At 42.4% G+C, this 14,242-nt stretch overlaps 2 protein-coding genes across 7 annotated transcripts in view; both read left to right on the top strand.

Annotated features, from left to right (window-relative positions):
• Nucleotides 1-100: 100 nt before the first annotated feature.
• On the top strand, nucleotides 101-3,500 carry supt7l (SPT7 like, STAGA complex subunit gamma). Of its 2 annotated transcripts, none has more exons than XM_085932770.1 (5): nucleotides 101-199; nucleotides 544-990; nucleotides 1,106-1,430; nucleotides 1,592-1,829; nucleotides 1,950-3,500. In XM_085932770.1, exons 2-5 carry the CDS (start codon nucleotides 566-568, stop codon nucleotides 2,252-2,254), a joined length of 1,293 nt encoding a protein of 430 aa, XP_085788896.1. In that variant the 5' UTR covers nucleotides 101-199; nucleotides 544-565; the 3' UTR covers nucleotides 2,255-3,500. The 2 variants fall into 2 exon arrangements, with proteins under 2 accessions (XP_085788896.1, XP_085788895.1); XM_085932769.1 differs by having other exon boundaries at nucleotides 102-199; nucleotides 541-990.
• Nucleotides 3,501-11,155: 7,655 nt separating this feature from the next.
• Nucleotides 11,156-14,242, top strand: part of LOC147044892 (leucine-rich repeat and fibronectin type-III domain-containing protein 2) — a 91,908-nt gene continuing 88,821 nt past the window's right edge. For all 5 annotated transcript variants that reach the window (XM_085932417.1, XM_085932415.1, XM_085932413.1 and 2 more), the window contains exon 1: nucleotides 11,156-11,351. The gene's annotated coding sequence lies outside the window, so the exon portion shown is untranslated. The remainder of the gene's footprint in view (nucleotides 11,352-14,242) is intronic.

Here is a 14,242-nt window from a genome sequence, read left to right as displayed (position 1 = left end):
ATTCAATATGCCCAACTGAACAAAATAGTTTTGTTACTGATTTACATGATCTTTCCGGAACAAAATATGAATAGAGTGTTTCACTGGGAATATATTTCAAGTTAACGCAAAGTCTTATTTCCTTTTCAAAATTTCAAATAAAGACGGTGATCGTCGATGTTGATATACATACAATAGCAAACGCTTCGTTTACGGAGAGGTGAGACACGATTACGACACATTTTTTCCTATTTGATATGCATGTCATGTATATATATGCACATGTCATGTATACATCGCCCCAATGCATTGAAATGCTTTGCCTTTCCAAATTCAATGTTCGCTGCCTTTCACATTGTAGTTATATAAAGTACATCATTCTTGTATTTATTTATTTAGAGTTCAATTTGACTCCAATAGCTTGCCATGCGTTATCCCAATTGTTACCCCCCATCAATATCTGTTCATTCCCATTGAAAGGTTAACTTTGACACTCTACTTGTCAGTCAGTGTTGTATTCTGACACTGTTGCCTTTTTTTTTGCTTTTCTTCGAATCCCAGTAGTATTTGTCTGTGGTTGCTCATCATGATGCGCTACTGGGGCGAGATCCCCGGGCCTGCAGGTGCCCCCGCCAGTCGCAGCTCCTTTGATTTGCTCCAGCGTGAGTTTCGCTCCGTGGAGATGCAGGACCCTCCGCTGCATCAGCCGTCGGCCCAGCGCCCGCGCCCCACCACCATGTTGGACGTCCCGTCAGAACCTTGTAGTCTGACGATTCACACGGTGCAGCTGTGCCAGCATGCCCGCCGCCTCCGTGGCCTTTTGGCGGCATCTCAGGGTCAGAGCTCGACGTGTTCGGAGGTTGGCGGCAGGCCGGAGGATGTGGATCCAAACCTGCCCTTGCGTCCTCCCACCCCACCTGCCATGCCTGATGACTTGCTACCAATTGACAGCAAAGAACCTCGACAACCCTTTCAGCTCCGCCACAGTGACCCTGAAAGTGACTTTTATAAGTAAGTTCTTACTTACATCCATCCATCCAACCAATAACTAGAACATTTCTTACATCTGTCTTCTCTCTCGGATGTCCCTTTTCCTCTCTGGTGATTTGCATTCTCTTGTTTTCAGGGGTAAAGGGGAGCCCGTGACAGAGCTGAGTTGGCCCTCCTGCAGACAGCTCCTTTATCAGTCGGTGGCCACCGTCTTGGCTCACGCAGGCTTGGAGACGGCCCACGAGAGCGTCCTCGAAACTCTGACCGATCTGGTTCACGAGCACTACCTACGCCTGACCCGCCTTCTGCGGGTAGCTGTCGACAGGGAGGCCCGGCTGGGTGCCAGTCCCTTTCCTGATGTGATGGAGCAAGTTTTCCATGAAATGGGTATCGGCAGCGTGCTTGCCCTGCAGCGCTTCTGGCAAGTGCGCATCAAGGATTATCACAGTTACATGTTACAGGTGAGGGAAGAATGTTTCACATGATGAACTATTCATTTTAATTACGAGTGTGTAGTTACTCCCTAGAGCTGTGGACAGTGGAGGCCCCGTTATTTTTATTTCCTTGCTTGGCATTTCTTGCTAGTAGGACTGAAAAATGAAAATAGCTCGTGCTCTTCCAGGTCTGTAATGATCTGTCAGAAGAATACGAGAGGTTGGTGAATCCGGAAAAGGCTCCGGAGGACTCCAAGCCCCCCAGGATCAAGGAGGAGCCGATGAGTGACATTTCCTTCCCTGTTAGTGAGGAGCCAGAGGCAGACCTCGCATCTGGGGACCAAGCCTTGCCCATGGGGGTCCTCGGGGCTCACGGTGAGAGGCTGTCAGCAGGCCTGGATGCCGACCATTCTCCTCACACCTCAGGCGAGTCCAAAACCAAATAAGCAAATGTTGAATGAAATGGTCAATTGCCAGTGGTCACAGGGTGCTTGGTTCTTCTGCCTTGGGCTAAATTTCTCCCTTTTTCTTCTTGGTTATTTCAAGGTGGTGGTGTGGCCAACAACTCTCCCCTGTGGCCACAGGTAAAAATGGAACCGCACGATGGTGAGGAAGGCCAGAGTGCCTCACATCACCCCCATCATCATCACCACCACCACCACCACCTGGGCGGAGACGTGTTTGACGAGGGTGGTCCCATGTCCACAATGAGCGAGTCTGGAGGCGCCATGAACTCCTCTCCCGCTGGGGCGGCATCAGATGGCAGCTATGCCTCACATTCCCCGGACTCTTTGATGAGCACCTCACCAGTCTTCAATCAGAGACCCAAGAAGCGAGCAAGGAAGATGTGAGGTTGTCATAATCGATTGCTCGATTGATTGATGTGAGGTTGAAGGAAGAGACATTGGACCATTTTAACATTTTTTTTAAATGGAATAGAAAATGAAAGGAAATCAAGTTGACCTGGTTGTTCTTGTCTTCGAAAGCAATCAAGTGTACAGTACATAGTTAAGTTGCTGATTGATAATTTATTATGGAAGGAAGAAAACTCAGCTTATTTGAAAGAAGGTTATACATGATGCAAATTGGAGGTATGAACATGTTTTTTTTAATAATCATATCCATAATTGGATTGAATACTTTGTTTTCTCTCCGTTGAAATCTAACCTGCACAACCAGAAGCAGAAATGTCGCCGCATGTAATTTTTAACTCCAGACCAATCATGTCCTGTCCTCGGTAAGGCAACGCACTATACTGTATGTGCTACACATACCTAGCAACCTTCAGATGTAATGCTAAATTAGCATCTGTTCCAGCCAAGCTGACAGCGAGACACCAGCAGGAAGTGCACATTATGAAGACATGGCGCGTTCAGCCATAATGGCAAAGTAATTGCTTAATTTTTTCCTGCTCAATGAGCTGATATATTCAAATCCACGGGCAGTTTGCTGTGCATGTTCGGAGTGGGGGAGAGAGAAGTGCTTATAGCCAGGTTTGTACTAACGTCTAATTAAGTCCTGTGATAGCTAAGTCACGGTTGTCTGAACAACAAAAAAAAAAAAAAAGTGATCTGCACCGTTCCCCCATATGTGGCAATAAAGTGGCTTGGTTAAAAGTAGTTGGAGTGCATTTAAGGAAGCTTAATGCTGTGCTCAGTGCTATCGCGTGGAATATAGGTATTTAAAAGTCTCTCCCCAACGTTTTCCAAACCTATGTAATCGTGGCACTTCCTAAATGATGAATCATTCAATGCGGACCATGTACAGCACATTACATCATCATGAATTTGTGCCAGCAAAGATGATGATGCAATAAAGCGTCTCTGGTGGAAATTTTGGAAAGCGGCGTGACTAAATGATTTAAGTTTGGTTTCACGAGCAATTAAAAATGAAAAAGTGCTAAGCACATGTTGCTTGCGAATCCTCTCGTTGCTCTGCTTGTGTTTGCTAGTCTTAGGCCGCATTGTTGATGGCTGGCTTAAATGGATTATTTTTTTTTTTCCCCCAAGGTACCTTGTTTTCCAGGGTAACAGCTAAACAAAAGGCTACAGAGGTGTGCCTGAGGCGCACAATGAGTGGAATGACATATTAAACGTGTTTAACAGAAAGTGTTTTTTTTTTTTTTTTAACTGCAAACTCATTTAAATTGAGTTTTGAACTGAAGAAATTGTTGCATATCAAAACAGTTCCATGTTGCCCATCATCCCTCATCCTTAGTCTATCTCTCCGCCACTAGAGGGCAGTGTTGCTTTGCTCGCTAGCGTCAACACAGCATCCTCGGTGCAGTAATAGCAATGAGCAGACCTCTAATTCGTCCAAAACGTTAACAAATCGCTTAATTTTGCATAGTCCCCAAACGCTTGCTGTTACTTATATTTTATTTATATCGCACGCACCACCACTTATGTTACTTGTGTATAGAAATACCCAACAAAAGAGGAAAGTGGAACAAATGATCCCATCGCACATGACTAATAATTGCAAAAAAAATAAATAAATACACATAGAGAATATTACACCAGCCAAGCATGGTATTATTCCCCCCCCCCATAGGCTCCCGTTGAAGTCATATAGCTCTCCCTATAATTGTCAGCAGAATTGTTTGCACCTCTGATGTTGCAGCACCATGTTGCTGAAGCTCATTAGAGACAGTATTTGCATTTGCCATTCTATTCTGCTTCAATTGTTGCAATGTGTTCCAATCAAGCACTGAAAGCAATTCATGTGATGTATTGATACAGTGAAGACGGAGTGTCTGGCTTCTTACCTTTAAACGGCAGTGTTTGCCCTTCATCGTTCATCATCTCCAATTCAAACATTGCCATAACAACGGAGAGCTTTAAATAATGAGCCGGCTTGATGAATGCTGAAATGGAGTTCAGCCGAGGCTCACTTAGCTTTTTAATAAGTGCCGAGTGCGGGCTTTGACCTGTGATTTCATGTTATAGAAATAAACGTGCATTGAACTAGTTGCTGGAAAAGTTCACGTCCCAGGATGTTCCTACATCACACCCCGTTCTTCTCTTTTGGCAGAGTCTGATAAAAAATTGTGAGCCCGCATCTTTGTCACATTGACTTGAGTTGAAGCTGTATGACAGCGTTTCACGGCATCTGCTGTTTGTTACCACCTTTTCTCAAGACGCTCCAAAATTGCTGACAAAGATGACGCTGTGAGCCTCATTGGTTATTTGCGCCGCTATGATGTAAAGTAAAAGCTGTTCAATTAACTCATCATTTGACTCAAAGCTCGGGAGATCCGTGCCAATTATTATTTTCAATCAAAAGGGCCCAGAGTAGGTACTCAAATGTGCCTGCGATGATCTCATTATTTGTCTCACTGGCTTGGAGAAAAAAAAAAAGTTAATTACTGTCACATACACACTCAGAGGCATGGCAAACATTTGAATCTTTGTTTTGATGTTGTCCTCTTATGTCCTGATGTTTCAGCTGTCTTTTCTTAATCCCAATTCCTTTTGTTAAAAAGTCTCTTCTTTTGAACCTTCATGCCTCCTTTCTTTTTTCAAAATGATAAAACCTCAGGATTTGATGATCTAATCAAAATCTAAACATAATTGATGTTTCTAGCTCTCTTTTCTCTTGCTTTTAGTATGAAATTCATCAGAGAAAAGCTTTTATTTTGTACGTGGCATCAATAATGGATGTTGTTTTGTAAAACTTTTGACATGTCTTCAGCTGATCTGTGGTACATTTCTCACCAGCAGGAATCCTTTTTCCAGCCAAACTATTTGATTCCTCCCTTATTGATTGTGTCAAAAGTGGAACGCAGCATGAAAACAAACACTGATGCCACCAGACTTAAATGATAGCATTGTCATTTAGCTGCCAAGATTGCATCTGGTTAGTAAGCAATTGTCATTGTGTTACATGTTTGTAAAGGTTAATTCATTCTCATTGTGGAATTTGCTATTCAATTTGCTTTGCACGCTTGCAAACAGCTTGATATCAATGGCGCTTTTCCACAAAGCACGGGAAGTTCCTTTGATTCAACTTGATTTGATCTGGGATTTCTTTTATGACAGTGTATGTTGCCAGTGAGATTCACTGGTCACGCTTATACTTGGAGCATATTCATAGCTTGTGTTTGCTGCAATATGTGATAGCTAAAATTCATCCATTCATTTTCTAGTTTTTTTTTTTTTTTCTGGCAGAGAGCTGGAGTTTATGCTTGCTGACTTTTAGGCCACCAGTCACTCAAAGTGACACTGTGTGTGTGTGTGTGTGTGTGTGTGTGTGTGTGTATGTGTGTGTGTGTGTGTGTGTGTGTGTGTGCGTGCAACCTTAACACCCAATGTTCCCTTAACCATTGCTGCATAATGAGCGCTTCATATAGCATTCAGTAAATGATCAGCTCCAAGGCTAATATGCCAATTATACTGTATCAAGTAGGCAATAAGTATTTATAAGCTCATTTGCAAACTGTTTAGTTAAAAGAAAACAGAAGGAGAATAAATGTGTGGGTTTTTTCGATGTATAATTAAAAACAAGTATCTGTTTCAGTCATTGTAGTTTGACCTTTAGTAATCCAAATGTAATTAAATTGTTAGTTGTTGGAACAACAACAACAAAAACCCCAGCAATAACTGCATTTAATGGACACAACTGGTTTGAAGAGTTTCAGTTGTTCACTTAGTTTTCCAAACTGCGGCCTTCAATGCATTCACTACACAAATGATTCAATGAATCCTTCTTTTAAAATGTGCAGACAGCGATAATGTTTTGCTGCCGGAGAGGGAGGAGAGAATGAAATTAACCTCGGCTCGCTCCCTGAGCCCTTGACACTTGTAGTGTATAATGATTTTCTATTAAAAGCCTGTCTTTCTCCTAATGAATTCTATCTTTCCAGGTAGGATTTTTTTTTTTCCTCCTTCACTTGTCTTCAGGTGAATATCCAAATTCCGCTGACAGTGATTGCTGGGAACGATCAATTTAGGAAAGGGCATTGTGAGCCGACCTTCTAAAAGTATGAATAGGTTTCGGGGGGGAAAAAAAAACCCCACTAGCGTATCTCTTTTTTTTTTGGATGCCATACATAGGAGTAAAATAATTTGCTCACATTTGTAATTGATTGTAAATTCAGCCTCAATGAACTAAATTGCCTGGATTCTTTTTTGATGTTGAGAAAGGATTCTTATTTCACAGTTAGTAGAATCAAACAAATTGCACCATGCCAACCCATGTGCTCATACAGACACACAAATATTGGAAGTCTGCATAATCACCCATCGTAAGCAGTCTATCGCTGTGGCGCAGCCTCGGTACTTAAATCTTCTAGAAGATGGTAAACACAAACTCTACATGCTGGCTTGATCTCATCACTACAATTATAATGTAAAGTCTGTTGGAGTTTGTTCGGGGAGAAAGCGTTGGCTATTTCCTGCTACTCTCCTCACAAATACAGTATTGTGATATTGAACAAAGGCACTTATCTGCCCCGACCAGGAAGCATTGCATGACAACCTCTGTGTGGCTTCATAATGAGTTGGATTTGATGATGAATGGCTGATTAATATCCTTTCCAAGATCCCTAAATACCTTCAGTATTTTCTTTTTTCTTTTGTGCCCCTTCTTTTCCTTTTTCGACCTGGTGGCCGAAAGGCATCAGGGGCTGTTTCCATGCAGCTGCACTGATGAGAAGAACAGCTCAATAAACAAGATCAGATTGCGCAGGCAGACAGGGAAAGAGCAGTTGCTATGGTAACTTCCCTTACATCATTGCTCCCGTGAATCAAGATCCTTCATATTAGGTGCCGGCGACGGAGAATATCTGCTCTAGAAAGACCATCTGCCGTGCATTTACGCTTTTGGAGAACAAAATGAATTGTCACAAAGATCTTCGTGAGCCTAAAAACAATTGGGGTTTACAGAAAAGCGGAATACTTATAATTACGTACATCAGCACGGTGTCCTTGCGGGCACAAGGTTATACTCCTCATTCCCATCTGGTTTCTAATTGAGAAGCTTGCATACACTTTGGGATGGAAGCCGTGTTTTAAGTCTATGCAGACAATTTGTGGCGCCATCATGAAGCTCACACCCAATTTCATTGTCCCCCATTTTAATCCCTTTCTCATTTGGTTTCACACTAAAAGCTTTCCTCCCCGGTGTCACAAAAGTGCCTTTTCAAGCCTGCTTATCTGTGACAAGCATTAAGCCCATTCGGCGTCAATAAATGAAGCATGTACAACTAAATGTCATGATGCTGCTTCACTGGGAGGAGACGCGAATGCCCCGCGAAACAATAGCTAGGAGTCGGCCGCGGTGCCGGATGGATTTTACACCCGTGTGGCCGTCCGTTCCATTTGTTGGAAAATGGAATTTCACTAGACCTTGAGTTTCCATCTGTTACTGCGTATTTTCTTCCTCATCAAACCTGTAACTCTGTTTGGTTACAAAAGTCAAACAGGTTGAGTTGCCAACTACAACATTTGATGCCAACAAGTTCAAATGAAACAAATAAATGGGGTTAATACAAATACAAATGGATAGTTACAGGGGGGGGGGGCTGTGCCCCAGGGGAGTAGAATCGTAGCAACGCCCCTGGAGCAAGACTCATCGGTCCTTTGCCGTTAAGCCCTGTCACAGGCAAACACGGCTGAACGCGCAAAGTAATATCTACATCACAGCACGCTATAAGGAGCATACAATCTGGTCAATATTCCCCTGCCGAGTTAATAGGAAACATGCATCAAGCCCACTGTCAAAATATGTCATTTGGATTCCGATAAAGCAAGACTCCGTCCGTATCAAGAATAGAAACAAGCTCGGGAGCGGAGCTGGGACTAAATGGCTGCGAGGCCGAGGCCATTTTCACGCTTGCGACCAGCTGTGTCCGAGCGACGGGTCATCGGTCAATCCTCTTCCCTCCTATCGTGCACCGTGGCTCGCTCTTCCCGTTGGCTCTCTTTAAGAGGAAAAGATCTATTTGAAATGCTCCGGCGTTGAGTTGTTGTTGACTTGACTCTGGTAGTGAACCGTATCAAATGAAAGTTGTTCACCGTGCATTTGGGGAGATTTAGAATCGACTTTAAATGTTGCCATTATTCAAATGATCAATTATTCATTAGTGCCCTGCAGAGTTTGTTCGGCTAAATTCTTCTTAGTTACTGATGCTAACAACTTAGGCGGCGCCGTGGAAGGCGAGCACTGCTGGGAACGTGGATGTGTTCTACAATGACTCCATGACTCAAAAACAAATGAAACTGTCAACTTTGACAGTGTGAGCGTGCATCTTTGTTTGTTTGTTTGTTGTGTTGAGGCAGCCACTGAAAGAAGAAGCGATTTTTTTAAAAATACAACTAAGAAGGCAAGCAAGACATATTGCTCGAGAGATTGTATCCTCTTTTAATTCATCTAAATATGCCAGCAGGGCCTCTCGACCTCAAATAGCAACATCCAATATTTGACAGGGAGAATTGACCAGGCTGTCAAGGTAGGTGAGTTTAAATGGCAGCATTTCTTCACCCAGCTTGTTAGTGAACTTGTAGAGCATCGTGCACTGCGTAAAATACGGGCAATTCATACAAATTAGGCCAGGACATGTAACACACTATAACCGTACATCCCTCTGGGATCAATTAAATTGAGTATTCTTTTAAGTACTGTATATATAATAGTTTATGTATAAGCACTGGTCTGATTTATCATTTATTTCATTGTGTGTGTGTGTGGATGTTGGTTCCGACTGAAAGGTTCCCTACTTCATTTTTTGAAAGAAACATTTTAGCCTGGAGCATACAGGGATTTCTGTAACACGTTGTCAATGCAAAGGCGAAATTGAAAATAAAAGCTTACCAAATCATGAAAGCAATAGCCTTAGAAAGTCAATTTACAGGACTACAGGAGAAATTCACAATTCTCAAGTGAAATGCTTGGAAAGCCTTCTGTGTGGAGTTTAAAAACATTTATGTTAGCTTAAGTGAAGATTTGAAATTGTCCATGGGTGGACATGAGAAATTCCTGCATGACAATTTGTATTTGGTGTGATGTATTGTATGAATTTTGACATGTGACACGAAATCTCGGTGTGGCTGGATTTCAAGGACTTCCATTGCATTTTCCAGAAGCTGCAATCCTTTGCTGCTTACCCACACAGAAAAATTTCAAGGGTGACAGGCCGGTTATAACTTCTTACATTTGCTAAGCTATGTTCAGAGAGTCATCACTGGAGGTTTAGTGTCACTTCTAAGGATTTTTTACATTTTGATGTAAGCTGAAAGTCAAAAGTGGAATGTGAATCCTGCTTTACATATTGGGTGCTCACAAATGATAGAAAGAATTGCAAAACGTAATCACAGATGAAAGGATTACTTTTATAAAGACCAGTGAGCCACGCAATGAATGCACCAAATGTCGTCTAGTCACAGCTAAGACCTTACAATAATAAGAATAGTAATTAGAATAATGATACATTTGTAATATAAAATGACCTCCGAAGCACACAAAGACAAGCAAATGTAAATTACAAAACTGTAGGAAACACATCGTAACAAGTCGGAAGGGGGGATTAAAAAGTTATTCCAGGCATGATTGAGCAAAATAGAATAACAACAAAAAGTAAATTACAGCAGAGAATGAGTACCGACCTGAGAGAATTGGAGGCGAGTGACAAATGGAACAACATTGCAAATGGAATTCGGCCAATCAAATTGATTTCTAATAGATGTTTCCAATATTAAGAAGAGAGGACGATGGCAGTCTTCGAGTTTAATGAAGGACAACAGGCTCATATTGTGATGGCCTTCCTTCCTACCTTACTACCTTCCTTCCTTGCTACCTCCCTCCCTCCCTCCCTCCCTTCCAGACTTTTGCAATAGCCTCCAGGCAAGCGGGTTTCTTGCTCCACGGGTCCAGGCACCCCCGTTTCTTGTTGAAATGGCGACACGGGTGCTTATTTCCTGCTTGAAGCATCCTGCTCACCCACCTGCTGCTGCTCTTTGGCTCCTACTCCCGGCTTAATGTAATGGCAGCTATGGTGTGATGTGAGAATATGGTCACCCCTGGAAGAGATACGAGCACAAGGTCATTTTGAGAGTGTTTTCTTCTTCATCATTAGAATCACTTCCCTCCTCGAATCCTCTTTATGCCGTGGCTAATTGCAAACCTTTCCGATGCCCACAGAAACCTTCTTCTCAACTGCTCCTATTTGGGCACTTGAAATGATCGTGAAGTGCAAGCTTAAGTAAAGAAAATAATTTCATAGAATGTAAAAGTGGCAATTATGAGCTCGGGTCAATTGATGTAGCAGATGGCTCTTAGTCAACCGGTTCCACTTTTGCTCTCTGCTTGTTCCTGGAGCAGCGCTCTACAATGGTTTATGGTTCACGTTTCATACTGTAACATATTCAAATGGTCACGTTTATACTAAACTTCAATCATTCCATAATTGATATCATTCCAAATTCAAGAATATTCCAGAAATGCATGCTTTGCAGGCTAATAGTATTTTTCTCATTCCAAAAATGTCTATTTTCACAATATTTTTAACCCCCCCAAAAAAGAGAACCAAATTCATACCATTTGTGTTTGAAATTCAAAACATTCAGCTGATTCACCTTGGGAACATATGACAACATTTGGTTTCCTTATTTTAAAGTTGAATTTTGGTTAGGATTGGCTGGCCTAGGGTCATGGATCTTTATTTAGAATTTTGGTTCAAATTTGCGGACCTTGGGCCATGGACTTTCATTTTGACACAGTCTTTGGTCACCTGATCAGGAACCTAATCAGGTAAAGATTGCTCCCACATGGCAGTCGGCTTCAGTTAGTCAAGAAGATAGTAGATGTGTGTGTGTGTGTTTGTGTGTGAGACCAAAAAACAAAATATATATATATATATACACAGTAGTGGTATCATTTTTTTACTGCTTCAAGTTTACAATTTGGATTACCTGCACCTTTATTGGCCATTCTTCCTCCATCTCCAACAAGGTATGAGCAACTGTTTGAAATGGTGAAGCAAATGTGTAACTATGACTGTGTGCAACATGTGTTGTTTGACTGAGCATGAAAACAACCAGCACTGACCACAGTGAGGTCATTGACCTTTCAGAGATGGCCTCTTCAGGGACCACGGTTACTGCTTGACCAGTGTTGGTTCACACACCGATGATTATCTAGTCGGGGTTCATTGTGCTTGACTTATCTCTCACTGACTTGCAGCTGCTGGCGCGCACACTGAGTCCTACGCTTTGCCATGTTGATAAGTGGAGGAGAGAGACCCTTGTGTGTTTCCTTTTTGGCTCTTTGTGTTGTGTTCAGTCGGGTCACAGTGCTGTTGTTACGGGGGCAAATAACTCAAGTCACTCAAATATGGAGTAGAAAGGTTTGATTGAATGCCTCTTATCGACATTTTTTTTTTGGGGGGGGGGTCATTATTCAAGCGAAATTACAAAGTCTTAGCTCTAAGAAAAACTCAGTAGTTATGAACATATGTCCTCCAATTGTGTTCAGCATTTATTCACTCAAGTGTATAAAGTAGCAGCCATAAGGCGTTTATTTGAGAGGAGGAGGAGGAGGAGGAAGCAAGCAAGTGAGCTTAACAGCAGCCCTCCATAGTAGGAAATGATTCATGAAGCACTTGTACAAGTTAAGTAGTGGGGGACCTTTTAGTTTTGCACTTACTGCTTAGTTATTTTCAACAAACACACGTAGGTGATTCCTCTTGAGAAAGGATTGTCAAAATGGTGGCGCTGTCTCTCCCCCCCTCCAGATTTTCCTGGCTGGAGGCAAGCAATATCATAGGTAGTGCTCTCTACTGGTGTGCCCGCATGGAAGGTGCAGTCAGCCGCTCAGTGCATTGAACTGGGAGAAAGAAGCAGTGATGGGGAAGAAGTGTGGCGGCTGATCAGCAAATGCTTTCAAGTGTTTGTAGGTCCATGGCTTTGGCAGAGCTTGCGTGTGGATGAGCGAGCGACTGTGTCGATGCCTTTATAGGCAATGATTTGCATTCGCTTTCATCTCCCTCCGGTACAATAATCATCTAATGACAGATTTGAACATTTAATTCCTTATTTAATTAAAGTAGTGGATTTGCAGTTGACTCTTAGAGCTCTTTTTTTTTTCTTCTATGAAGCTTTGAGGGAAAAAAAACATCAATATTTTGATGTTGTGTCTAGAGAGAGAGAGAATGCCTTATTAGCAGATTATAGACTCATCTCAAAGTCACACAACTGGTATTTTTTTCAAATTAATTTATCAGTGACAAGAAGTAGGCTCCTCATCAACAAGGCAAAAACTTGCCACACAAACTTCATGAATGGCTGAGTCCAACAGAGAGAAAACAACAACGTCAGATTAGCTCGCCCCTTAACTCTGCTGGATCTCACATGCATGTGGGATTTCTATACTTTGTTAATGAAGGCTGCACAACAGAAGAAATACAAGCATGCACACAAGTAAGCCTTTTGTCAAGCGTGTGGCGCGCCACGGCTGATTATCCCTCTGAGCCCAATCCTCAGGGGAGATTTCCTCAAGTAGCCTAATGCTCCATGTACTCATTTGCAAAACACTTTTGAATCGTGCTATGTTTGTCCCTCTTATTCAGCGTGGGACAGGACAGACCTGCAAAATAGATCGTAGACGATCCTACATGAAATACTTCTATTCATCAAAGCCACGCTAACTTGATTTATTGAATTGATTCTAAATGAAAACCACAACGGGACAGACAAAGATAGACATCGGAAAATTCTAAAATGTATCCCAGTGAAATCCAAATTTCATCCTTTTCTGAACCAGACACTTTTACACAGCGAGTAATGTGGAGAGATTTATTTCGTACATATGAGTGGATGCTTGGAGAGGAGAACAGATTTCATGGATTTTGAAAGAGACACGGTGGCAGAGTTCTTTGAAAAGGAGAAAAGCCTTCACCAGCCTAGGTACCTCAAGGGGTTATTTGCGATGCTCCTTCTGTTGTCATTTAACCTCTTGTATTTGAAGAGATCTGGAGAGACAGGCTGCATCTCATCACTTTGTATGGCAGAGATGACACCTTTTCATCGCATGGATTTTAAGATACAAATCTAACAATAAGAAAAAGGAAGATGAGAAGAGGTTCTTGAAGTTCGAATCAAAAAATGACTATTTATGGTTATGTATTTTATTTGACTACCTGGAAGCAGACGTCTAATTAGGGAGCAGATGGTACTTGCGGTCCCAAGTTACAAAAATGTACTCCTTCTACTCAAAATTGTTCATAGTGGTGCAGTGCTTGATCAACCATTGTAAAAAAGTGCCCTCACCTCAAAATAAGATGACAGTATCCATTACGGCTTAACTAATTCATTCTGGGTACCAAACAGCCTTTTCACTTCAAGAGGTCAAAGCGGCATCTTTTAAATGGAGCAAACATGAATCTCCCTTGAAGGGCGTAACACCGTTTTTCTTCTTCCAAGGCTTTGACATGAAAAGCCCCGCAAGGGTCCTCTAAAAGTCCATGTCACTCCTCATCATAGACATATTGTGCAAGCAGGGGGAAAATGTGTATGATTTTATGCACAGTCAGTTCAGATGAACGTTGGCTGTAATCTTTTTTTTTTTCTTTCCGTTGCCTGTTTGCTGTAGACGACGATGGCAGGGTCATTATTCTCTCTTTGCACACAGCGGCGACACGGCCTTGTTCCCCTCGCCCTGATGAAGCGGGAGCGCTAATAAAAGGAACAGCAATGATTGCTCCCTCCATCCCTCCCTCCCTCCCTCCCTCCCTCCCTCCCTCCCTCCCTCCCTCCCTCCCTCCCTCCCTCCCTCCCTCCCTCCCTCCCTCCCTCCCAGGAATTAGGCAGTCATCTCTGATGCTATAAAGTCGTTATCTGAGAAAT

This window comes from Syngnathus leptorhynchus, chromosome 15 (genome assembly GCF_054491065.1).
Source record: "Syngnathus leptorhynchus isolate UIUO chromosome 15, UIUO_Slep, whole genome shotgun sequence".
NCBI lineage: Eukaryota > Metazoa > Chordata > Actinopteri > Syngnathiformes > Syngnathidae > Syngnathus > Syngnathus leptorhynchus.
This window is presented reverse-complemented; position numbering and strand designations above follow the sequence as displayed.

What these genes read in the sequence shown, in the direction of transcription:
- supt7l (XM_085932770.1), top strand. Translation starts at nt 566, where the DNA reads ATGATGCGCTACTGGGGCGAGATCCCCGGGCCTGCAGGTGCCCCCGCC. An exon ending in CCTGAAAGTGACTTTTATAA is followed by an intron (nt 991 to 1,105) that starts GTAAGTTCTTAC and finishes TCTTGTTTTCAG; the next exon opens with GGGTAAAGGGGAGCCCGTGA. An exon ending in ATCACAGTTACATGTTACAG is followed by an intron (nt 1,431 to 1,591) that starts GTGAGGGAAGAA and finishes GTGCTCTTCCAG; the next exon opens with GTCTGTAATGATCTGTCAGA.